The sequence below is a fragment of the Phragmites australis genome, chromosome 6, assembly GCF_958298935.1.
Source record: "Phragmites australis chromosome 6, lpPhrAust1.1, whole genome shotgun sequence".
Taxonomy (NCBI): Eukaryota; Viridiplantae; Streptophyta; class Magnoliopsida; order Poales; family Poaceae; genus Phragmites; species Phragmites australis.
Window position 1 is genome coordinate 6,058,145 of NC_084926.1, and position 25,966 is coordinate 6,084,110.

At 44.4% G+C, this 25,966-nt stretch overlaps 3 protein-coding genes across 4 annotated transcripts; 1 reads left to right on the plus strand and 2 right to left on the minus strand.

Moving 5' to 3' along the window:
- Positions 1-727: 727 nt before the first annotated feature.
- LOC133921322 (serine protease SPPA, chloroplastic) lies at positions 728-8,526 on the plus strand. Of its 2 annotated transcripts, none has more exons than XM_062366137.1 (13): positions 728-1,221; positions 1,525-1,708; positions 1,792-1,929; positions 2,580-2,750; positions 2,819-2,922; positions 3,900-3,967; positions 4,272-4,435; positions 5,672-5,741; positions 5,829-5,983; positions 6,184-6,289; positions 7,419-7,506; positions 7,577-7,720; positions 8,068-8,526. In XM_062366137.1, exons 1-13 carry the CDS (start codon positions 844-846, stop codon positions 8,299-8,301), a joined length of 2,004 nt encoding a protein of 667 aa, XP_062222121.1. In that variant the 5' UTR covers positions 728-843; the 3' UTR covers positions 8,302-8,526. The 2 variants fall into 2 exon arrangements, with proteins under 2 accessions (XP_062222121.1, XP_062222122.1); XM_062366138.1 differs by lacking the exon at positions 728-1,221 and adding an exon at positions 1,288-1,309.
- Positions 8,527-12,383: 3,857 nt separating this feature from the next.
- Positions 12,384-13,163, minus strand: LOC133920391 (basic leucine zipper 43-like). The gene has a single exon (XM_062365013.1). The coding sequence runs from the start codon at positions 13,096-13,098 to the stop codon at positions 12,589-12,591; it is 510 nt and encodes a 169-aa protein (XP_062220997.1). The 5' UTR covers positions 13,099-13,163; the 3' UTR covers positions 12,384-12,588.
- Positions 13,164-23,921: 10,758 nt separating this feature from the next.
- LOC133921325 (E3 ubiquitin-protein ligase CIP8-like) lies at positions 23,922-25,201 on the minus strand. Its single transcript, XM_062366141.1, has one exon. The coding sequence runs from the start codon at positions 25,097-25,099 to the stop codon at positions 24,122-24,124; it is 978 nt and encodes a 325-aa protein (XP_062222125.1). The 5' UTR covers positions 25,100-25,201; the 3' UTR covers positions 23,922-24,121.
- Between the last annotated feature and the right edge of the window lie 765 nt (positions 25,202-25,966).

The following is a 25,966-nucleotide window of genomic DNA, read 5'->3' on the forward strand; positions in this document are numbered from 1 at the left end:
ACATTTGGCCCCTAGTAACATGGCTTGGGAAAATATGTTTAAAGAGTAATGCACAATTATTCGAGCACGATTTAGCCCATTTGATTACTTGTTATAGTCCATTAAACTTGAAAAACTTGGTGAGCAAACAACATACCTCTATACAGAATATTAATAAATTTCTTGTTACGTAGGTATTCATTATTTTAGAGGAACTTAGGTGTTCCATATGAACCAAGAGCCAGGGTCAAGCTATAATGGGTAGATCCATTTCGTCAAGAAAAAAATAGACCCAACAAAAGAATTAGGCCTTGGCACACTCACTTGTATGAGCTTCTTAGAATGCTCAATATTGTAGATTTAAGGCAGAATTTAGTTTCCTTTAACAGCCAACATCCTTGATTAGTACATGAATTATCCAAAGTTTGCCAAATTTGTTGGTAAAACCATGAAATCCATGTTTTTTTTTGTGAGATAAAACTCATATGTACAAGGGAGAAACACGTGGCGTCTAGGGGGGTTCATTTAGAATTGAAGATGCTAAAAAAGATTTGTAAGTTTCATCTCAACCCGCCTTCGCCAAACAAGCTCCGTAGATTTTTCTTCAAAAAGTGCTCTCCTTTTCGTCTCACCTGGCGCTCAACGTGGCGCCAAACCAACCGCGCCAGAGCTATCCCCGACCCCCTCCGCTCCCGACCCCACGATCCGTAGACCCGGTCCACCACGCCTCGGTCCAGGGCAATCTTCTTCTTCCGCATCCAGCATCCTTTCCCTCCGCTCACTCCACCCATCCCCTACTCCTCGACACCGCGACGAGGGCTCGGCTCCCCGCCCTTCTGGAAGCTTCCGGAGGCTCGCCGAACAATGGCGAGGCTTCTCGTGCTCCGCGCGGCGCCGTACCGCTACTCCCACCTCTCCGCCACTACTCTCCTCGTGCTCTCCCCCTCCAAGCACCGCCACTCCGCCTCCTCCCCCTCCTCTCCCCCCTCCGCCGCTCGCCGCATCCTCCCGTCTCCGCTCCGCGTCCCGATCCGCGCCGTGGAGTCCTCCCCAGGGCCCACCAAGGAGGAGCAGTCTCCCGCCGCCGGTGAGGCTCAGGAACCGCCTCCCGCGGCGCCGGCGTTTGAGGTCGAGGAGCTCGGGTGGGGAACCCAGCTCGTCGTGAAGCTCCGCATGCTCGTGGCGCCTCCGTGGCAGCGCGTCCGCAAGGGCAGCGTCCTCAACATGAAGCTTCGCGGCGAGGTGCTTGGCTGCTCGCTTCCCTAGGGCGCGGGGCACTTGCTGTCTCTTCTCCTCTTAATCCGTCTTGCTCATTTCGTGCATTCTGAAGGTCGTATCCTAGTGTATGTCTTAATATTTTTATGCTAATCGTTCAGGTTTGCTATCACAGAGAATTTTCTTTTAGTGTTCGCTTCACTGTCGGCCACTATTTGTTCTCATTCTGTAATCTAGACTTGGTTTTGTTTTGACTATTTTCAATATTTTTCAACTTTGCTAGTGTATTGTGTAACTCTGGAGTTTTGTTGTCTACGGTAATGGTTGCAGATATCTGATCAGTTGAAGACACGCTTCTCGTCGGGGCTGTCACTACCGCAAATATGTGAGAATTTTGAGAAGGCAGCATATGACCCGCGAATATCAGGAATTTATCTGCACATAGAACCACTGAGATGTGGCTGGGGGAAGGTGGATGAGATCAGAAGGCACATTTTGGATTTCAAGAAGTCTGGTATTCACTAGCTATGCTGAATTTGGTATCTTATTGACGTTCATGCATGCCGAACAATTAACAAATTTTGAAGGATCGTGTAGGTAAATTTGTTGTTGGTTATATGCCTGTTTGTGGGGAGAAAGAATACTACCTTGCTTGTGCATGTGGTGAGCTATATGCACCACCAAGTGCTTATGTTGCTTTGTTTGGTCTAACCGTTCAGCAAACATTTCTCAGAGGTAATTTCTTGCACAACAATGACATGAAACTGCTGCTTTGTTGATATGGTTTTTATTTTTGCCAAGGAATGTGGTTACAGGTTAAATGCATCTTAAACATGAAGTACTATGCACTTCCTCAAAAATGTTGCAAAATTTCACCTGTTAACAGTGGAAAGGGTTTTGCTGATTTCTCGTGGTTTTATCTTTCAACAGAACTACCTAAGTTTTTAACTCTGATCGGTGATTAGATATTTTTTATGCGTAGTACATTGGATGAACTTCTTATACGGCCCTTTTGTTCTTACTACAACAATCATTCATTCTATTATAATATTATAGTACTCCTCCAGTCAAATACTAGTTAACTTTCTTAAACTTTGGCTATCGTTATCTCTGAGCATTTAGACTAGACATTTGAAAATGATAATATGTTAGAACATAAGTTAGTGGTCAAAATTGTCTTCTGGAAACTGTATCGATGTCCAAAATGCCAGTAGTATGACTGGAGGGAGTAATGTCTAATGCATTTCTGATAGTTTCACTTGTCACTGCGAACCAAGTTTTGTAAGCTTGGTCATACTCTATGTTTTATTGTTCCACATACAAACAACCTGAATGCAGCTAAGCTTCTTTCAGGGTATCTAATACTTTCTAATTCCATTGGTAAGGTGTTCTTGAGAAAGTTGGAGTAGAGCCAGAAATTCAACGAATTGGTAGATACAAAAGTGCTGGAGATCAGCTTGCACGCAGGAGCATGTCAAATGAAGTTAGGGAGATGCTGGCGACACTGCTTGACAATATTTACGGAAACTGGCTGGATACAGTATCTTCTACACATGGTAATTTCAGCATATCTGTTTTATGTATTTTAAGAGAAAAATTGTCATTAGAAGAGCTTGTTCTATAGGGAAGAAAAAAGAAGAAATCGAGGAATTCATTAATTCAGGAGTCTACCAGGTTGCCAGACTTAAGAAAGAAGGTTGGATAACAGATTTACTGTATGACGACGAGGTACAAATTTCTGCATGTTAAGCAAGGTGCAAAGTTAATAGCATAAATAGTTGGGTACAGTTAGTGTTTCATGTTCCGCACGCATGCATTGTGGTTGTATTATGGCGTTCGTCAAAGGAGAGAGGAGTGGAGAGAAGATTGTGTGTTTCACGGCATGCTTGCAATGGGTAAGTTGCGCTCACCCTCGTGCTTGCAGTGGGGCTCATCCCCAGCCAGCGATGAGGCTCTGAACAGCGAGGTAAACTTTAGGGAGGCTTATTTCTATAGAGACACGTGTAACAATCTATATCTGATTCAATCATATCTCTAAACTACTTGTCCAAATAAACCCTTATCCCTAACAACTCCAAACTCCTGTCCTTAGAAAACTCTTATCTCCTACTACCCTTGTTTAGAAATACTGTTTACTTTCGACCATTTTATTTGTTTACTTGTAATTTCATGATTTCCAAAGTGTAATTTCCCATTTTGCCTCCAAAATATCGCCCTCATCCCATCCATGGTGGGACAAAGAACAAATTTGGAGCAGTTCGCGAGGGCCTTTTGGTCATTTCTTATTAAAAAGTGTTCACAACAGTTTAATATCCATATGGAAACGCAATACGATGTTTCAACTACTCTTGGGTTCTTTTTAGTACCATTTCATAATCTGTGCACCGAACAGATTATTTGCCGTCTTTGTGATTCATGGCTCCAAAGATAATCACATATACACGAAAGAGATTGGTGGCATGGTGCAAGCCGCAAGACATTTTTGTTGGCACAACTATTATTCTATAATATGTTTGAACACCAAAATTTGAATGAGCTATTGAATCACTATTACTTTCTTCGTGTCATTGAAATAATGTGTTTTGTTATTCAACCCAAATGTGTTTCTGAGTGAGCAAAAGAAATTCATAGGTGCAATGCCCCTCTAATTATTTAACTTATTTTTCTTCTGCATGTGTCTTTGTTGGCATTGTCTACTTGAATAGGTAATGACAATGCTGAAGGAGAGAGTTGGACAGAAAGACAAGAAAAGACTGCGTATGGTTGACTACAGGTAATTTAGGTATTTCTGTGACACTGGGGATGAAACAGTGCATCAGAATGGTCCGTCCAAATTTCTGGAAAACTGACCGGATATTAGTGGTCCTTTTAATATAATTTTTATGCTTTCTTGTTTCTTGACGTTTCAAATAAGCACCATTACATTCTGAGCAAACTAGCTTTAAATAGAGTCTTTGCTTGGGACAAAAGGCTTCCTTCTTGTTGTTGCTGCTGCTGTCGCTTTGACTAATCTGGGAAGTCAACTCCTATGTACTTGCTGTTTCTTTTACTGAACCGGCGCTGATTCTCTTTACCAGTAAATACTCACGTGTGAGAAAACGGACTCTTGGGTTACAAGGAGGAGAACAAATTGCCATAATCAGAGCTTCTGGAAGCATAACACGTACTCGTAGCCCATTGAGTGTTCCTAGTTCGGGCATTATTGCTGAGCAGTTAATTGAGAAGATACGTGCTGTTAGAGGTAATTTTGATATGTTATGTCAGCAATCAATTGCGTTCTGATGTAAATTTTATTTATAAGTTTATAAGTGGCTTTTTATCTTTGATTTGAAATCTGATCAGGAAATTTCTCTTAGTGCCAATCATTCCTCAAGTATTTTTACAATTTTAAACAGTGTATATGTGGATTTTGAATTTCCAAAGAACACACAATATCATTTCCTTTTTCAGAAAATGGAAACTTGTTCCAGCCTCTACATCGTGAGATGCATGCAGCCTGGTTCATTATTACATCATATCAGCATAAGACTGAACATTGAACTGAAGCAAATAATAGACCATATGATGTATGACATATCATCCAACACAAAGCCTATTGCTAAACCTCCACCCATTGTTGGCGAAGAAGTCCATAGCAACCATTTCCAATGCTTGGCACACTTTGATTATATCCTCCCCTTCTTCCACCTTTTGTAGCAATCTCCAGTATCTCAGCCAATAAGTACCACTAAAGACTGCCTGCATAAAAGATGTTATGGTCTTTTTGTCAAACACAATATCATTGCGACATAGCCATATAACCCAATATAGAGCGGCCAGCCCAACCAGAATCTTTGTCTTATTTGTAAGACTTGTGTTCCCAAACCATCCCCCCAACATACGAGAAATGTTCCTAGGGTTGTTTATGCCTACAGCACAATATCATTTCCTAATTTTCCGTAACTCTCTTTTTTCATGCAAGATATTGATTATGAATCATTACAGCAAGGCATCCATCAGACATTATTTGCTTAAAAACGCACACAAAGCTTTCCATTTCCACCCATCTGTTCCAGTTAATTGTTCAAATCCAGTTTATGCAGAATCACAACGGTTTGAAGAAGATGAATAATTAACTCTTGAAATACCATAGGCACAACTAACCAGCTCTTGTTTTATTTAAGTTTTTTAGCCAACTGAACTAAATCTGCATGAAGAAGTTTTGTTTTTTCATAATAAAAAGATTCATCAAAAACACCTGTAACAAAATCTCTATTAACCTCTTTTAACTCTCTTCTTTATTTTAAAGCATTTATTTATTGCACTGTCAAGATAAACCTAGATAGGTAATTATGTGGAGATCTTCCTTTAGACTTCAGTAAACCTTACAAGCTCCCCATCTAGCTATCTTATTCCCCACAATTCACTTGTGCTGATATGTAACAGACCTATTATCTATTTTTCTATTTTTAATTGCGAAGCTTATTACTCTTTTCAGAATCAGAAAAGTATAAAGCTGTTATCCTCCGTATAGACAGCCCTGGTGGTGATGCCCTTGCTTCTGATCTGTAAGTTATGCCTTAGGGTTTATCTGCCTCTGCCCACTAGCAGCAGCCGAGTTCCAGTTATGTATTGTCTATTCTTATTTGAACTAGGATGTGGAGAGAAATTCGACTTCTAGCCAACTCCAAGCCTGTGGTTGCTTCCATGTCTGATGTCGCTGCAAGTGGGGGATACTACATGGCAATGGCTGCTCCAGTAATTGTTGCTGAGAAACTTACCCTTACAGGATCAATTGGCGTTGTTACAGGTGATACTTATTATATTGTGTTCTTGAGGCCTTGCTAGAGATAAATCATCTGCATCAGATTCTAAGTTTATCCTTCTGCAATGGTTTCAATTCTGGAATTAGATCTACTCTACTCTATTCATAGTTTAGGTAGTGAATTTGAGCTATTGTGATGTATTTACTATCTATTCCTGTTTTAATATTGGTATCTGGAAGTACAGGGAAGTTCAACCTTCAAAAGCTTTATGAGAGGATTGACTTCAATAAAGAAATTCTATCTAAGGGTCGTTATGCTGAGCTTAATACTGCTGATCAACGACCTTTAAGGTGAGATTTGCACTTTATACATCATGGTGCTACTGGACGATTAGTTAAGTAATTATAACAACATAAAAGCGGTATATTGGAATTGTGTTGTAGTTTGTGATGATTTGATGTGTTTACAATAAGCGAGGAACTGGTTTTATCTTTTTTTCTTGAATACGCAGGAGAGCTGCGCATGTTTATATTAAGACAGAAAAATAGAGTCTTATACAATGACCTATGCTGGGTCAGATGCAGCGAGCAAATAGAAGCTTATACACAAACTAAGCAACGGATACGACCTAGCATCAAAGCTATGTAACGTAGGCTAAGATTCGGCGCCGTTCCAAGAGGGTGGACAGGTCCTTCACGCGTTGCACCATCGTTCGGCTTCCTCCCAAATGATCACAACTAGGCCGTCGGTTGATACTCTCCGCTTGTTAAAGATGATGTTGTTGCGCGAGAGAGGAACTGGTTTTATCATGTGAATGGCTGAATGCATCATGAATAGAGCACATATTTCCCTCTCAATAAATTTTGTTTAATTTTTTCATTGTTATTTATTTAAAAATGTAAGTTAGCGAATGCGCTGCGACACTGAAGTATGAGCCCCGTGGACAGTAGTGAATATTAACTTCTATAATGTAGTTTATTGGTCAGTTCTCAGTTGTTCTTATATAATTAACTGTGATATTTGATATATGTTGTGCAATATTTGGTTTAAGAATTGACTGTTAAGTCCATGACCATCTATGCTCTGTTTGGTTCTAAAAAGAAAAAAAAAATAGAAATAAAACTTCGTTCTGTCTAGTATGGTTGTTTAGGTGTGCCAAGATGGCTGTCAGTTGCAAATCATCTTAGTTAACATTTTTTTCTTGAAAAAAATCTAGTGAAGTTTATCTAAGTTTGATTGGAGAAATAGTTCAGTCCAGCAATTTGAACCTCTCTCTCGTCCAAATGGAGCATCAGTTTTTTTGTTTTTGTTTTGTTTTGCGAGGAGAGCATCAGTTTTGTTGGTTGACTATGTCACTACCGATGGGCCTGGCTGTCTCGACTACTACCATTGTCATGGATTCTAGATTTGTTATTTTCCTTTATGTTTCACCATCATATGAACAACTTTGAGTTTGAAGAATGTGATGTGTTTCCGCAGGCCGGATGAGGCAGAACTTTTTGAAAAGTCAGCACAAAATGCTTATGCATTGTTTCGTGATAAAGCAGCCATGTCACGGTCAATGAGTGTAAGCATTGATCTCAGATACTGAGTAGCTCTTGTATCTTCAAGTACATGCTAAGTTCTTGTGCCACCAGGTTGATCAGATGGAGACTGTTGCACAAGGTCGAGTGTGGAGCGGCCAAGATGCGTTTTCAAGAGGGTTGGTCGACTCACTAGGTGGACTCTCACAAGCTCTTGCTATTGCAAAACATAAAGCTAATATACCAAAGGATAAGAAGGTTTGTTCTGCTCTAAACAATGGGTATATTTTGGTTAAATTCCTATCAAGCATGCATGTATTTTCATTCAATTCAGTTTTTCCAGGGTTCAGCTGTTACCTTATCAGTGTTATGTATTCTCATGAAGCAACTAGCAGTTCTTTTAATGTTTCATTTGGCTGTTTCAGTTTGTATTCACACTTCACAGTAAATCTATAGTTTTTTTATACGACCTGCTTTCCTACTTTTTTTCCGCTTCTCCACAAATCCTACAAGCTTGATGCATTTATGGAATGGCTTCATTTGGAAATACATGATGAGTTAACCACTTCACCTTCCAGATGCTGATTGTGGGCTTAACAATGCAGGTCCAGCTAGTTGAAGTCTCGAGGCCCTCACCAACATTACCGGAGATTTTATCAGGCATTGGGGGTTCATTGCTTGGAGTTGACAGGGTAGTGAAGGGAATGCTCCAGGACATGACCTCCCTACGTGGAGTTCAAGCTAGAATGGATGGAATCTTGTTTGAAAGTTTGGGGGATATGTCAGGAGAAAATCAGCTATTCTTGTTTATAAAAGAGATCACAAATTATTTTGATTGATTCTAGCACTCAGTGCCTTGTGTTTTACAGACAGTTGTGTATAGGAGAAGGGTAAAGAAATCATTATGTCATTACATATCCACCTTACACAAAAAAAAGCAGGTAGTCTAGGATTAGTACTGCTAATTTAGCATCATATCATGCTATTTTCTTCTTTTGTACCGATGACTATAAAAATATTGTGATTGACTACTGAAAAAGTCAAGGAATCTTTACCTTTCCTTATGCTTGATATGTGTTTCACTAAGTAGCATATTCTAGTTTGTTGGTTTCATGTTTATGAAGGGCTTATAAGATGACTTCCAAGTTCCAATAGGAGGTTTCTTATGATAGGAACCCCGGTACTACACAGCCTTATGATAGGAGCTCCAGTAATCTGCACAACTACGTGCTCTGATCATTTATCAGATTTGGCATGTTGGGGTTTGGAACATACTAATTCAGGAATCTGTCCAGGCAATTGTATTGAGGAAGATAGGTAACTCAATTTGCACTTAGGGCTTTGACGTCCTCTTTCTTTTCCTTTTATTAGAATGCTCCACTATCAGCTATTGCGAGTAACAGAACGAAAGCTTTATCTGGACTTGAGCATTGCATATGAACATGCATCTAACTTGTGCCGATTACTGCTTTGTAGTGTTGCTTTTAGCAACACATTCTTTTTTCTCGAGCACACAGGAGAGCTGTTGTCGGTGACACAAGAACCTCCCGAGGCTAGACAGCAGAGTGCTACGTGGTGTCCTCCTGCGGGGGTTATCTCCCTGAGGTACGAGAAGATCAAGTTTCGGGAGAAGGTATTCGGGACCATGAACAGTGGCCCTCGACCATCCAAGTCCCTCGACGACCCAAGAGAAGTCAGTATTGGGAAGAGAGTGTTCGGGGCTGCGAGCAGTGGCCCCCAAGCATCGAGTCCCCCGAGGATCCAAGGGAAGTCAGTTCTGGGAGAGTGCTCAGGGCCGTGAACAGTGGCCCCCCGAGCACTCGGTTCCCCGAGGACCCGAACAGTCAGTTCCGGGAGAGAGTGTTCGGGGCCATGAACAGTGGCCCCTGAGCACTCGGTTCCTCGAGGACCCAGAAAGGGCATATCCGGGAGAGGGTGCTCGAGGCAGCGAGTAGTGGCCCCCGAGCACTTGGTTCCCCGAGGGTCTGAGAAGTCCTTCGCCAGTGACCCCCACAAAGGCCCAGCGGTGAGGTGTCAACTAGTGAGAGGCCCGATGCTGCATTTAAGAGGGCGCATGGCCTATCACTTCCAACTGCCCCCCCTCACGCTTGCTGTCAGTCCCTGCCACAGCCTGACAGGGAGGTGTGGGGACATTTAATACACAGGTCCCATCGCGCGTCATCCGGCGCGCTTCGGGATAACGTCGCAGAGCTCGAGGCGCCTCACCTGCCACCCTGCTGTGTCAGACTTGCTCTGACCGGGCGGGCACGTCGGGCTGCTCGGTGGCTGCCCGGTGGGCCCTCCTCACGGCGCCCGTTGAAAAACGGTATGATGACGAACAAGACTGGACGGGGACGCGTTTTCAACTCCCCGTCACTTCACGTAGCAGCCCATGATGGTTGCTTTTCATTTATGGCGCCTCAAAACTCGCGTCATCCTTTCTAGGCACGCTACCGCCCCAGCGGATATATAAGCCGAGCGGGCTCCCCGGAGAAAGAGAACGGAGGATGTTAAGGACGAACGAAGTTCAATACGAGCTAAGTTCAAGGCGGAGCCAAGCTGAGACCGAGACCAGTTTGGGATCAGCCGAAGAACAAGGAGTGCGAAGCTCTAGACTAGACAAATATTCTTGTAACCCAGTAGATACTCAGAGAGACATTCTCAGAGCATTTATAGCATACACACAGGAGTAGGGTGTTACGCTCAGTGCGACCCGAACTTGTCTAAAAATCCCCTGAGCATTTACTACTTCCTGCATCCGATCATTCCACCTCCACCTGCATCTCATTACTCCCATTTATTTCACCTACGAAGAGGATTCAGAATCATCCCTCCGGCCGAATCTCAAAGGGGGTCCCTCCGGATCCCCGCTTGAGAAGTTCACCCTCCGACAGCTGCACGTCATTATATTAAAAAAGAGGGTTTGAATACAAAGCCGTGCCGACGGACGGCTGGCTTAGTTTTAGGTTACATTCGCGCCGAGAGGTTTACGACCACGTGACGGGAAGAAGGAGACAATCAACCCACCAAGAGACGCAATCCTACCGCTCCAACCCAACCCCAAAACCTGGCCTCATCAAAGATGTCCCGTACCAGGGAACTAATGCTAGGCCTATTACCCTCGAAGACACATCAGTTATGAAGTTTCCAAATCATCCATGCCATAAGGATCACAAGGGAGTTGAGCCCCTTGCGGCACTCCTTGGAGGCTCTGCGCGAAGCCCACTGCCACCAGCTGTGAAAGTCGTTATCGAGTCCTCCCGGAGCCAGGTTCGTAGACTAACACGACGTAGGGCTGTGAACCAGGCCTTCCTCGCGAACACACACTCCATCAGTAAGTGTTGCATGTTCTCATCCGCCTGATCGCAGAGAAGGCAGCTATGGGGGTGTTGGAGCCCACGACACGCTAGCCGGTCTGCCGTCCAACACCTATTAAGGGTGGCCAGCCAGATGAAGTACTTCGCACGCAGAGGTGCCCAAGTCTTCCAAATCCTCCTGTAAGGCTCGAAGGAAACGACGCCCGTGAAGAACCAACAGTATGCCGAGCGTGATGAGAAGGTGACCAACAAACAAGAAGTCCACTGGGGTTGATCCGGGCGTTTGACCTGCAGAACAACCCCCTGCAGGGCTTCCCACAACTGCAGGTAGTCCTGTAGCGCCGGCGCGGCCAAGGCGCCACCGATATCATGCACCCAGGCATGATCCTGCAAGGCCTCGAAGACAGTACGTCTACACACCACCCTTCTCGCCACCAAAGGGATCAGAGCCGAAGCCAAATCCTTCAAGGATCTCCCGAAGAGCCAGCGATCGGACAAAAACAAGGTCGATCTACCATCTTCTACCACGGTCACCGTTGACAACTCAAAGAGCGCTCGGGCATTAGCGTGGACAGCAATATCAAACTGCGCCCATGGCCTATCCGACTGCGTTTTTTTGCAGCCAGAGCCACCGGATCCAAAGGGACCAACCTAGCAGCTCCAAATTATGAAGGCCCAGGCCACCAAGCTCCAATGGCCGACAAACTCGGCTATAGACCACCGCGTAGTGACCACCTTGCACTTCTTTCCGACCTTTCCAGAGAAAAGCCCTCCGACGCTTATCATGGCCTTGAGAACCCACTTGGGCACATCAAGCGCCAGGAGCGTGTAGATCGGCACTGTCGTGAGCACCGCACGGACGAGAATGGATCTCCCTGCCGTGTTCAAGAGCCCAGCCTTCCATCCCGGCAACAAATCATCCAATTTGTCGAGTAGTGGTTGCAAATCCGCCTTACAAAGCTTGCATATTGACAGCGGAAAGCCCAAGTATTTGCATGGGAAGGAAGTGACCGAGCACGTCAACTCCGAGCGAATAAGATCTAGGTCACTGTCAAGACATTGGATTGGAACCAAGGAGCTCTTGATCATATTGGTTTGCAGCCGGGACACGTCCCCAAAGCACTGAAGGATGGCCTTTGTGACGGATATGTCTTGGGGCGTTGGTTGAATGAAGAGGGCGACATCATCCGCATATATGGATAAGCGGTAGCCGACGTCTCTGTTCGCCAAAGGCATCAGCAGCCCCTCCTGGCTTATAGATCAGCAACACATTCTTACTGCACTGATTCTGCTTTATACAGTTTCCATATTTGACCACCCTATGTGATCAACTCTTGGTAAGAAACTAAGATCGTCATAAAAAGTTCTCTTATTCTTATATTCTTCATTTTCTAATGGTCATACGTAGATTCTTGACTAATGCATTTTCCCGTAAGTTATTGAATGTGGTTCCAGTTTTCATGAATTTATTTAGTCCCTGTCTAATCGCGTACCTCATTTATGGAATTGAGTGGCTTATCGGTCAGTTATAGCTAACTATTGTGTCATATAATAACTTTCTTGCATTACTTTTCTCTGAGGAATAATTTTGTCAAGTTCCGTATTACTTTATCCTTACTTTTGTGATATCTAACAGAATATGACGAGGGAAACTGGATAACTTATCCATCACCACTTGACTGCTACATACTAATATTGATATCCAACATAGAGCAAACATAGAAAAATGAAAGCCATAGTATAAAATGAAGGAAACCTCTTAATTTAAGCCTCATATCATCGCATCTAGTACTTGTAATCCTGGATAGTTCAAGAGTCAGGACACATGTCGCTACTCTCTGTGGTCTCTACAGGGCGCTTCTCAAGCTGCTTCTGCAACTTGGTTTGTTCATCTCTCAGCTGGGAGTTTTCATGGAGAACACGATCACAATCTCTTATGACATGGTTCAGCTGATCAAGGAGTTGACGGTTGGTGGTGCGGAGGTGGACAACCTGAGCCCAGAGCTCACTCAACTGCTTCTGCTTTCTCATACGTGATCGTCGTGCAGACTCCCTATTGGATATCATCCTTCTCTTCCTGCGCTCTTCTGCAAGGCTGCGCTGATAGTCGTCTGATTCGTCTGAATTGGATCTATTGCCAACTGGGAAACTTGCTTCATGAACCAGGTGGGCAACATCTTGGTAGGATGCAGGGTGAGGCACCAGAAGGTTGTTATACTGGAAGAGGAAGTCATTTGTAGCTACATGGTAATGAGGTTTGAAAGAGGCTGCACTTGCAGGAGATAAGTATTGAACACTAGCAATCTCAGCAGGGTGCATGTTTACTCGAGCTATGAAATGGAGGGAAGAGTGGCTTGTGAAAGAAAACAAGAGGGCACTGGGGTGGATTTATAGTGTGCAAGGATTACGGAAATGCACAGGACCCACATCTGCAACATTGCAATTGCCTTTTTGTGCTGCTTGGATGTACAGAAGCCAGGGACAACAGCAGAACTTGAACATGTACATGAGATGATGAGACCGAGATTACCAAATGTCTTGATGGACATCATGTATTTTTATTGTTGTGCCAGCTTTTCTAAATGTACTGGCCCAGCATGCTTCCAAAAGTGCCTCCATCGAGACTGTCCATTTGCGATCAAACAAAGGGCCATGAGATGCAGGGCCCTGAATAACATCACTAGCACCAGGTGCTCTAGCCATTTAAAGGGATGATGGTTGGCTAACAGTGACAGGCATTTGTGAAGAATTATGGAAGGGAAATGGACTGTAAAGTTAAAGGTGTATGGCTTGAAAGAGCAATACTGTATCATGGATCAGCTACTACACTGAGTATCATACATGATCAACTTTTTATTTTTCAAAGAGAGGGTTGTATTTGCGCATTCATGATCTACTTCTGGCCTTGGATTTCAATGATTTTTTCCTGAAGGAAAACAGTATGGTGGAACGATAAGGACAGCGTCAATCCGAGGAATGTTTGGATGGTGTTTTATTCTGCAACAGCTGCTAACAGTTTCTGGTAGAGCTCATGCAATGGGAATATATTTCAGTGTCTTCTGCCCACTGCTGTGGCCCCCAGTGGCATTTTGCTTGGATAAAAAGAACGTGCACTTCTGAAGAAAAAAACCATATCCACTAGCTAGCATGCTGCCGCACATTAATATTGCACAGTTCCAGTTGTTTCTTAGTTTTTATTATTTAATTGAGTTTTATAAATTAAGAATCTTTTTTTCGATAAAAGGAGTTTTATTGGCTATCATCGTTACATCAATTTAATACAAATAAATAAGAGTCCACTTCTAACTGCTCGGATGTACATAGCTTAAAAGAAAAAGAAAAAGAAGACTAAAACCAAAAAGAATGAACAGAAGAGTCGACTGGCGGTCTACGTAGATGCATCAATCCAAAGTTTAGATTATCATCTAAACTGGATAAAAATCTCCTTTGACCGCCCGCTCCAAAAAAGTATATGTCGCCGTCATCATATATTGGTGCTCCTACCGTTGCAACATTATCCTTGTACGGAGCAACTACATACATGTATAAATAACCTATAAAAGAGAATTAATTTTCTTCTTATTAAAAACCACATTATTTCTGCATAGCCATAACGATCAACAAAAAGCAACCATCGCTACTATTATTTTGCTTTCCATTGACTACTAATCCCACTTAGCTAGTTGCCAAGCATATTTGGAATATTTCTTGGTAGGTAAAGATTAGAAGTTACTTGGATTATGAATCATGCAAATCTCGTAAAATGGCTCTTGTTTTTTTTTTTTTGATAAAAACAATATTTCTGATTTCATTTTTATTGCCTTTTGATTAGGTTATCCTGAGTTAGAAGGATAACTTTACAAAGGTACTAAATGAAATTTTTTATTTTTAATAGAATCTTTAGTTTCCAAAATTTCTTGTTTATTTTGGTTCATCATTATTTATGAGTGCCATGTAAAGCGTATTAACCGTAAACTTTCCAATTTTGTTCTAGTTCCACTTAAATTCATCTGGCTCTTGGATGAGATTGATGTTGATTAGGCGAGGGAGCAATTTGTTCCACTCTATCAACTTTGGTTCGATCAATTCCCGCCAGAAAGATATATCTGGCGGGTGGGATTAAGGACCATTGGCAATTGTGTTATGTTTGTTTCAGGCTATGTTATATAAGCAAGGATATTAATTGCTCAAAGGCGAATTTACTAATCATATATCTTTCCAAAATCTGATTTGTGATCCATCTTTAACGTTGAAGGTACCAAAGCGAAAAAAATATCGCTTCATCTTCATCAATCCTGCCAAAAATGAGAATCATCAGCCTTACAACTTAGTTGTGATAAGGGTTTCGATCCCAAATATTTGTTTCTAATAAGATTCTTCCAGACTCCTTATTCGGTCATTAACCTATATAACCATTTACATATTAGAGAGTTATTTTGCACATCGAGGTCTTGCATCCCTAAACCACTCTAATCTTTAGGTTGGCACAGGGTACTCTATTTCATCAGGCGATACTTCTTTTTTGACTATCATTTTACCAGTAGAATCTAGAACGAAAGTAGTCTAGTCTTCTAAGTATTCCACATGTAATCAAGAAAAAAGATATCATATAAGTTGGCAGGTTACTGAGGACTTATCTGAGAATGATAAGTCTACCTCCCGTTGATAAGTACTTGCCCATCCATCTACTCAGCCTCTTTTCAAATCTTTTCTCTACACATTTTCGATCCGAATTTCGAAGTTTGCGATAATATATTGGAATTCCTAATAGCGAAGAGGAAGCTTTCCCTTAGCACATCCGAATAATTTCTCATACTGGTTCGCATAATCAAGAGTCTCGCCAAAATAGAACAATTAGCTCTTTAAAAATTGATTTTCAAACCAGATAACTGCTCAAAAGTGCATAACAAAAGTTTCAAGTTTTTGGCCTTTTCCAAGTCATGTTCCACGAAGAGAATTGCATCGTCTGCATATTATAGAATAGATAGACCCTCCTGAACTAGGTGAGGTACTATCCTATTTATTTGACCAACGTTTTTCGCTCTCTCGATCAGATTTGCTAGCATATCCGTGACTATGTTAAATAAAATCGGGGAAAGAGGATCACCCTGTCGTAAATTCTTTTTGGTTTGGAAGTACCATCCGGTTGAATCATTTACTTTAATTACTACACTACCAGTAATGAACTGTTCCACCCATGAACACTATTTTGATGAGAAATCTCTCATCCAGAGGTTCTATAGGAGAAAATGTCACTTGACTTTATCGTAAACCTTTTCAAAATTAATTTTTAGTAAGACCTCATTTATTTATTTTTTTGATGGAGCTCATGAATAGTTCGTGTAGGGATTCCGACCCCTTCTACAATAAACTAAGAATTCTGATAGCTTGCAGTGCGATGTTCTTTCCTTGGAATAAACAGTGGTTTTGTCAGGTATTCAGGAGCTTAGTTTCGGAAAGTGCAATCTTAACTGTCTTGATCTGTTATGCTTATTTTATGGGAGTGTCTATTCGTGACTCGTTTTTTTCTTAAGCATAAGTCACATTTCTCGTGTATTGGATCTACAACTAGTCAGCCAACACATCATTCTCCATACAAATCCAATGGCTATAAATCGTGACTTACTCTTAAGAAAAATTCAGGCTACTAATAAATAGCCAAACTGTTGTTTTATCGAAAATCCTAAACGTGGAATGGCACATAACATTTATAGTGCCAGGATTTTAGCTTTTAAAACATACAGCTCTCCTAGATTCTTTAGTTTTCAGTGATTATGGTACTCTTTCACAATAAATGTTATGTGCCATTCCATGTTTAGGATTTTATAAAACAGCAGTTTGGCTATTTATAGGTAGCCTGAATTTTTCACAATAATCCTGCTCTCCTGTCTGTTTATTATCTAACATCATGGCTCCTTTTCTTATTGGTGTGTATACTTGCTGCTGAGGACCTCAGGATCAAATGACATGTGGTCTAGGAATAGTGATTGAATTCCTATGAGTTAATCTTACATGTGCTGATTTCGTTGCTACAATACATGTGGCACTTCGGAACCTCGAATTGCTTGGCAACATAGTTAAGATATGTTATTGTGCTCAGGTGCAACTGTATTGTAGCACTCAGCTATAAGAGTTCTGAATATGGCCTTGCATTATGTCAGTGTAAATAAGAGGTGCAGCAGTCAGTAGATCATTGTCAAGCTACTCATCATTCGTGAAGGTTGACATCATCATTCAGTATGCCATTGACAGAAATCCTGCACTCAGCTATTGGCTGGAAATTTGCAGTGTTGCTTTTGCAGGATACAGAAAGTCTTGATGATTATTCGTCAACTGGATTGAAGGAGAATGGCTGGAAATTAAGGCTCCGGGGGTTACGGGAGAGGTCATGTTCAATTGGATTCAATTTGGGATTCCAGGTGCCAGTTAAAATCATTTCGCACCTAGGGCAATCTACTTCATTCTGGAATCTTTCAATGGCCTAGAGCTAGGAGGCCGTCGTCTTTGGAGGACAGGGAAATCTTATCCCGTTCTCTCTTTGGATCTTGATCACAAGAATAAGGGGGGAAACTCTCAAAAGATTGCCATGATCAAAGGCAAAGAAGATGACCGTTTGTTTTTACTAGGTTTCCTTTGCTTTCACGAATGGTTCACCTCTCCGGTGATAACAGACTTGTCAAAGATAGAGACTGTAACCAGGTAACATAAAGATCACTCCTGTCATGCCGTCAACAAGCATGAGGTAAGTAAAAGGTAACAAACCCTTGCTATCTTCGCTTTGTTATCGATACATCCCTTTGTCAATTCTTCCAGTCCAACTCTATATGATATCACAATCTGGAAAGCCAATTGCTGCAGCTGGTTAATGGCACGACATGGTCGTCTGGTCGACCCGAGTATATTGAAGTTGGGGTGACGATTTTGACTGGATTGGGCCTGGTTTACTGATCTACTGAAGAACAACTCTGGCTGTCTGGCAGTGGGAAAGCCATGATCAATAATGCCACTGATCTACCGTGATCAATAATGCCACTGAGAAAGCCATGTAGAAATCAGAGACCCGTTGGCCTACACGAAGATTGGTTTCTTTCTTTTCGTATACGACGGGGAGATTCGTGTCCGGCAACTCCCATCAGCTGCAGCAATCCTGCCCGTAAATCCACCGACCCGGACACAGAATCTATCAGCCGTTGGATCGCCCGATCACACGTCGTATCGCCGTCGAAGCTCTCATTGTCCTGGAAGAAAACAGGAGACGCTGCGTGTGTCTAGCTCTTTGGAAGACGCTGGACCCGTGGTTACCTAATTTGGGAAGATATGTAGGAAGTTGTAGACGCCTAGACGGTACGCGCCTACGAAAAAAAAATCCTTTAGAGAAAGTTTGTGGTGGCGCTAGATGGAGCCTTAGGGTGATGTCTGCGCACCGAGTGCCGTTCTAAAAGCCGCCTGGGTTGGGTAATGCAGCACGGTCACGTACTCTCGTACAAAGTCCACGTATTAATGATGCGCATGCAAGAAATTAATAGGGCACGCTTCTTTTTTCGTTAAAAAAAAACTAGTGCACCTGAAATCATCTTTGTACCACTATATGATTTAGATATTGACTACGGATATACATGTATGTTATGCGGGATGAATGCTGGAAGTAATTTTGTATAAATGCTGGAAGTAATTTTGTATAAATGCTGGAAGAGAAATTGATTATCAAAATACACCATCGAAGACTTTTTCAAGTCAAAATACGGAGGAGTAAAAAAAAAAAAACTACTGCATCCAGCCGATTTCGTGTCTGGCACGTGTATGCTCCTACGACTATAGACAGGTTAGTAATCCATTTCATATCCGGACAGCCTGGACAAAAGAAGGCTCAAGTTACACAGACAGCAAATCGCCAAAGCGTTGCGATGAGACGAAATAAAGCAAAGACGTTGAGACAGCCCACCCTCAGAATCAAAAGTTGTCAGCGTCCAAATCGCACCCACCATGCATACTACCACTGCAAATTAGACGGAAAGCTAGATAGCCTAGCCGTGCTGTACGTTCGCCTGCATTCGCCGCGGAGAGACAATCCGTGGCGCGATCAACTCAGTCGATCAGTGGCGCCGAGCCGAGCCGGCAGGCCGGGTCAACACCCCACCCGTAGAGCTCTCGAGGACTACGCGCACCGCCGCACCGGTGGGCGAAAGCTGGGGGGAGACGGGGGCGCGCGCACGACCGAATCGACGCCGGGGTCGGGTCGCCGGCCCGGTCTTGCCGGCCACGGATGGGCACGGCCGGCGTGGCGGGCCCCACCCCCCGCCGCGTGTCGTGCCCTTGCTGGTGCGTGCCCATTTCCTGCCACCCCGCGCGCGTGCCACTCGCTGTTTGTCCCACTTCCGCCACGCGCCTCGGATAAAAGAATCGATGTGGCGTCGCTGCCTGCACCTGGATGGGTATCGGGGTATGCGTACGTATGCGCTCGCGGTTCCCGTATCCTGTCCGACAAGGTTATGATCACACCCTCAGGCTGGGATGAAACGAAGACGATATTGATGAAAGATAAGAAACCAACTACAAGAGTTCTACTTGATGAACCTGAGTGCTGTGCATGTTTCCTACGTGTTGACGCAGTTGTGCGACAAGAGAAAAAAATTTATTAGTATAATAGGCATGAATTATCACCAGAATCAGAGTGGCGCAGCGGAAGCGTGGTGGGCCCATAACCCACAGGTCCCAGGATCGAAACCTGGCTCTGATAATAGTTCATCCGAACTCTCTTTTTTTTTCTTTCCCTCCCGTTCTCATGTACCTGGCTCTGTGAGTTGTGACTAAGCACCAGGACAGACAAAAAAAAGAAAAAGAAAAGGAACGACCAATTTAAGTGACACGAACGAAACTAAGAATTGCTATTACAAATCTTTTGGAATTAGATCCATGCTATTACAATTTTTCTAAAATATAATATAATTTTATTAGATTTGTAATGTCTTTTTTTTTAAATACCGGAAGTATAGTATCATATTTTAAAACCATAATATTTATAATAGCATAAATTTATATTTATAGTGGCATAAATTTTAAAACACCACGAACGGAATAATTCTAAACCAGCGTTGCTTTGCTTCGCTAAGCAACTAGCAGTACACCATTATCATCTGTTAATCATCACGCTAATGCGGGTTGAACCTAAAGGCGACGCGGACAGCCGTGCACTCACGCATCGCCGAGCCGCGCCGCCCAAAAGCCGAGGATCAATTGCGGATAAGAAAGGCGAGGATCTCCCCTGGAATCCCCTGTCGTCGTTTCTCGTCCCCAGCTCGCGACCACCTGCCGCTTCGACTTTTCTTAACCGCGACAAGAGTGGGCGGGCGCGCAGGCGCGCGGGCGCCCGTCGACGTCGATCGGGCTGCGATGATCGTATTGCCCGCCGCTTTCAGGTGTCGCGCGCGTGCCCGGCGGTGCGGTGTCGAGCTCCTCTCCTCTCCTCTCCTCTCCTCTCCTCCCCCGCGTCGCTTTCCGCCTCCCTTGTCTCGCTCGCACGCACGCACGACCGTTTCTCTTGCTCTCGCTGTCGCGGCGCCTCGCGCTCCCGTGCGCCGGTCCCGCGAGAGTGGGCGATGCTGGGCGAGACTTTCCACCGCCGCGCGTCTGCATGTTCGTCCATCCCTATCCGTTCGGGAGCCTGGTTCGGCAGACGCGGTCGCGCGTAGCTTTTGGGAGATCCAACAGGAACGGCATCGGCGCTGCGCGGAACCTGGCTAATTCGCTTCGACCCGCCTGTGGGCAGCGAACACATGCATGCTGCATGCACCGACGGCGATGGGGTACAGACTCTGCAGTGATAAACTGGCGTTCGCGCGTGCTAGTCAGATGCATGTACGTGTCTCTCACTACACAGCAGCGGTGGTCCGGTGGCCATGCGTGGAGATAATCAACGCCGTCGGCCTTCCTCGTTTCGCCGCGAATTTGCCGTCGGCACGGCAACACTTTGTGCCCGTCTTGAGCTCATGTCACTAAAATAAACTACAAACAAGCTTTTCGCGAATGCATTTTGCTTGCTCGTTCTTTTCGTGCTAGTGGTCCTAAATCTCGTCGATTATATACTTGTGGACGGATCGATGATGATTGTTGCCCTCTGTTTGCCAGATCGTAAACTAGTCTGGATTTATGTTCAAATTGTGGGCACAAAGCGGGAACTATTTCTCTTCCTTTTTTTACAGGAAAGAAAGGGAGGGCACCAGGAATTGTTAAATCTTTGTCGAGCTCGAAAGTTTCTCCAATCATCCTTTCGGATCGACTTTACTGTTGTGTCGTTGCGTGGACAGGAAGTGTCTTCTATCACTAGCTAGAGGTTGTACGGCATGAACTCCTTTTTTTATACGAAATAGTTTCATAGAAGTGCAAAGTTCGCAGATTGAATTTTTTTTTAGGGGGGGGGGGGGGGATGATCAGGTGAAGATAGGAAGTTTCTTCTATCGCTACCCATAGATTGCAAGACATGAACTCCTTTTTAGAATAAAATAGTTTAATAGAAGTGCAAAGTTTGCAAATCGTTTTTTTTTTAGTGGAAGAAGGTTTTAAAACGTGATTACGTGAAATGTCATCTAGCATCACACAATTTTCGTTTTCGAGGGATTGTATCATAACTCATGAGAGATCGAGGAATGCAGCTTTTGAGCCCACTAGCAGGTAGCCTACTACAACCTGGGCTTGGGTCCGTAAAGTCCAAGTTTGGGCCTACTACATTCGTATGAACCTTTTATTTTCGCTTCAGCTTTTCTTTTTTGACATGTTCTGTTTCAACTTTCAATTACGAAGGGTATTGAGCTTCCCTTCTCTCTGAATTGAGCGCCATGTCATCTAGAAAAACAGAAGAGCACCGCATACAACGAGGAGCTACGCATCTTTGATAGGGCTGAACTCTGGGACCGCATATCGACACACCAACTAAAACACTGCAACACACACTGCAACCAGGACCGCGAAGGAGCACGGAGCTCGATTGGCAAAGCAGTAGGTAGCGGCTGAGCCCACCTAGGTTTGATCTCCGGGTGTCACACGCCGTGTCTGGCCTCAAAGAAGGCCCCGGGTAAGGGGGCCGGTCCAAAAAAGACACTGCAACACACGCAAAGGGACGAAAAAAAATCTGATCAAAACAAGTCACATGTTCACGGCTCCCAGCAACAACGACGCTCGACGGCTCGACGTGCCTACTACCATGCTACCATGCCTGATCGCGCAAGCGAACACGACGACGACGAGCACGATTTCTGAACAAACGCATCGGGCTGCCGTGCTGGTACCCAAATAATCGATCGACGAATCAGAAACGAAAAGAAAGAAAGCGCACAGGTGCATATCATCAATCCTATCTATCTTCGTTGTGGGCATGTGTGCTCAACATCAACAATTATAGTGTCGATCGAACGAATGATCAGTTTCGCAAGTCGCACAGCCCCACGTTGATAAAATTGTAGTAGGAAATAAGCGAAGTCTGAGAAGAGATGCATGGGTCCTTGGGTTGGCATCCATTCCTCCCTTCGTATCGTACCTCGCTTTCATTTTCGGCGCAACGGCTACGGCTGGCCGGCCGCCATGTGCTGAAAACCCCTGCTTCGAAGCTACGGAAAAAACTTTGTGCTGGTTGCATCCACAAGCCACCTTTACATAGCTGTGATTCCAAGATAGTATCATCCATCGTACCGTGAGACCATTTGGAAGAAAACTACGGCAACTCCTTGAAGGTTGCCTGAACTCTTTATTGCACAGACACAGATGTAATCTGTTGGGATCCACTGAAACGGAAACTAGAAACTGGGATATACTGTACTTTCTCCTTCAAGAGATATGAAGCAAGCATTAAAAAAGAGAGGCTGTGGCTGCATTATCTTTACTCTGCAACTCGCTCTGCTCTGCCATTCTTCATTCGTGTTAGGATTTAGTCATTTGGTGCCATTGTGCCAAGCATTACGACAGCGTAAATTATGGATCCATCCCTTGAAAATTTAAATAACAGTGGAGTAACCCTTTATGAGGATGATGAGGTACCTCATCGAGAACATCCTTTTTCAGAGGTGAAAGGCACTATGAAGAGCAGATTTTATACGGATGAAGAAATGCTGCATGTCGCAAATGCTAAGGAGTATGTGAAATTAAGATTAGTTATACAAGATGATATAGATATCATCAACCAAATAAATCCAATGTAATTGGATTGTATTAGAACTTATGTTCTAGGTAATGTGTGAATGATAGTTTGCTTAATTTTGATGCAAATCACAAGTTCAATCAATGTACCAAATCACATATTGCAGCTCAAGTTTATTGATGATTCGTGGTATATAAAGTAACTGCATAAATTGCTCGTTAAGCAACAGCAGTAGTGCTTAAAGCAAAGGATGCATGCATCCCTAGCTTCATATCTTACCTTCAAAATGTAACCCTTGCTCTGTGAGCATATCTTACCTTCAACTGCAAAAAGGTAATTGACTTTGGGAATAACTAATGGCTTGTCTGGCAGAGCTTCAGCTCTAAGAATTTTTTGAACTGGTCATCCCTAACTTCAAAAATTCTTGGATTTGAAGCTATAGACAGATTGAAGATCTTTGTTTTAGATATCTTATTCTTATTTTGGATTGAAAATAGATATTTAAACCACATTATTTTATTCTACAAACTCTAAATCATATATGAATTTTGGAGCTTAAGCTCTGCTAAACAGGATCTAAACTCATCATAACTCCAAGGTCAGCACACCAGAACTATGGAGTGGTCTCATTCAATTAAGCTATGCTAAGTACCAATCATTTATTGTGAAGACTGAAAAATTAGATGAGTTAAAATACATTTCTAGTTTGCCTCTTTCCCAAATATCTTTCAAATTCCTCGCATTCATTTGATCACCTTAATCTCCAACACAGTTATGCCATATAATCGACTTATGAACGAATTAGAATTACTTGTAACAGGAATACTTGTATTGCCTAGACATTCTGAATAAAGACAGGTCAGAGAGTGCAATTGTGCAAATAATACTGTGTTCTGAATAATGACTTATGAGGGTGACTAGATACGTACTACTATATTTTAGGGTGGTCTCCTAAACAGAAATGACACATGGTTTTTCTCCTCTGTTTGCTCCGCTCTAAAGAACAACGAACAGCAACCTCAAACACTCACAACATTATACACCATTATCAAATTAAAATGCACCGTACTCTCATCACTCTATATGAAAATCACCACCACACCCAGTCACCCACCAATTAACATTGATTTGATCCCTCCCCCACCTTATCAAAAAGGAATTTGCAGCAATTTGCAGAAGTATTAACACAACACACCACCTAATTGTCGAAGCAAATTAGTCTGCTCCTCCTTCACCTATCCATTCACCAAGGAAACCTGATGAAGCCATCATACCTGTCGCCGTGCCACGGAGGTCTGCATCGCCACCGCTGGCTGCCAGCCTCGCCTTCCACTTCTCGTACTCGGGGTCATCGGTGGGCAACTCGTGGCGGCAGAGCGGGCACGTGTTGCGGATGGCGAGCCACGGCAGGATGCAGCCGTCGTGGTACAGGTGCGCACACGGCAGCCTCCTGGCGCGCTCCCCGGCCTCGACGCCGTCCTTGCACACCGCGCACTGCGCGTCGCCGCGGGCGGCGTCGGCCTCCGCGACCACCACCGTCGGGAGGCCCTCCACGGCGGCCTTCGCGGCCGGGCGCCCGCTCTTGCACGGCGGCTCGTGGTCCGCCTCCGCATCGAGCTGTCCGAACAGCAGGTCGTCGGAGTCGTCGACGAAGTACGTCTCGATGCCCCCGTCGAGGTCGTCGTCATCGTCGCCGTCGTCGACCACGAGGCTCCCCAGGCTGTTCGCGGCCAGGAGCACCTCCCACTCCAGGCTTCGCACCGCCGAGGCTTCAGCAGCCGCGGCCGCCTCCTCCTCCTCCCTGCCGGCGACCTGCTCCCACTCGTCGGCGTCGGTAACGCCCTCGTCCCACCTTTGGTGGTGATCGTCGTCGTGCTGCTCCAGCTGCAAGCAGTCCCAGCATAGCGGCAACCCCACCTCCCCCTCCTCCTCCGGCGGCGCCCAGTCGTCGTCATCCCCGTCGTGGAACCCGAGGCCGAAGAACGCCGAAGCAGCGGTCTCCCGGGGGCGGTCCATGCGCGGAGGCACGAAGCCGGGTCCGTCGGAGTCGGAGTCCGAAGAGAGGGAGGGGAAGGGAGGCCAGAAGGAAGGGAAGGCGACGGTGGCGGCGGAGGCGTGGTCATCGCCGTCAACGTCGGAGCAGCCGCCGGCGAGGGGGAGGAGCAGGTGGTGGGCGAGGGAATCGTCCGCCATCGCTAAAGCGAAGAGAGACCGCTCGCCTCGCTGGTCGCTGCGCTTCTCTTTTCCTCCCCTCCACCCTTTTCGTGCTTTAAAATCGGTGGGTCAAGTTGGGTTGTTTTGTACCCGACGCCCGGCGCCGCCGAGCGGACGGAGACGGACGGACGGAAACGAGACGGGCGTGGCCTAGCGAGCGAACGGCGCGTGTGAGCAGCGAGCACGAGATGTGTCTGGCTAACGGGCCGATTTGAAGACAATGCAGCCCAAAAACACGATCTGGCCCTGGCCCTGGACCAGGCCCAGTTCTGATGAAATGGCTTTTCGTGAGATCTGGTCTCATGCATTTATGGTATATTTAAATTCATAGCGTGACATATGGTAATTTTTTTTCATATATTATTTTCTCTGTATATTAAAATATATTTTATAATAATTTATATCATATCTCACACTATGAATTAGATCTAAACTATAAATACATGATATCCAGTCTAGTATGATTATTTTTAGCCGGTATCCTCTCCGCTACATGATCTGACGTAAATGCATGACTCCACTGCCTTGTATAGCTCCGTGCAATTTTGGTACGTTTCCTCCGCCGCGCGCGTTTTGAGCGTCGACCTGCGCTGATTTAGCAGCCGTACATGCCAATGCCATGGATAGCCCATGCAGTGTTGGTATGATTAAATTCGCTGCACCTCATTCCGTTTATTTAGCAGTTGCTTGTCCAGCACACACTCAGTTTAACATACCGTCGATACGCACCGGCCAGGCTATAAATCGACTGCAAATATCCAAGAAACACCGTCCGTAACCGACCACGCCAAATCACCAACCTGTTACAGCACACAGAAGACGATGGCGGCCGCCGGCCCCGCGACG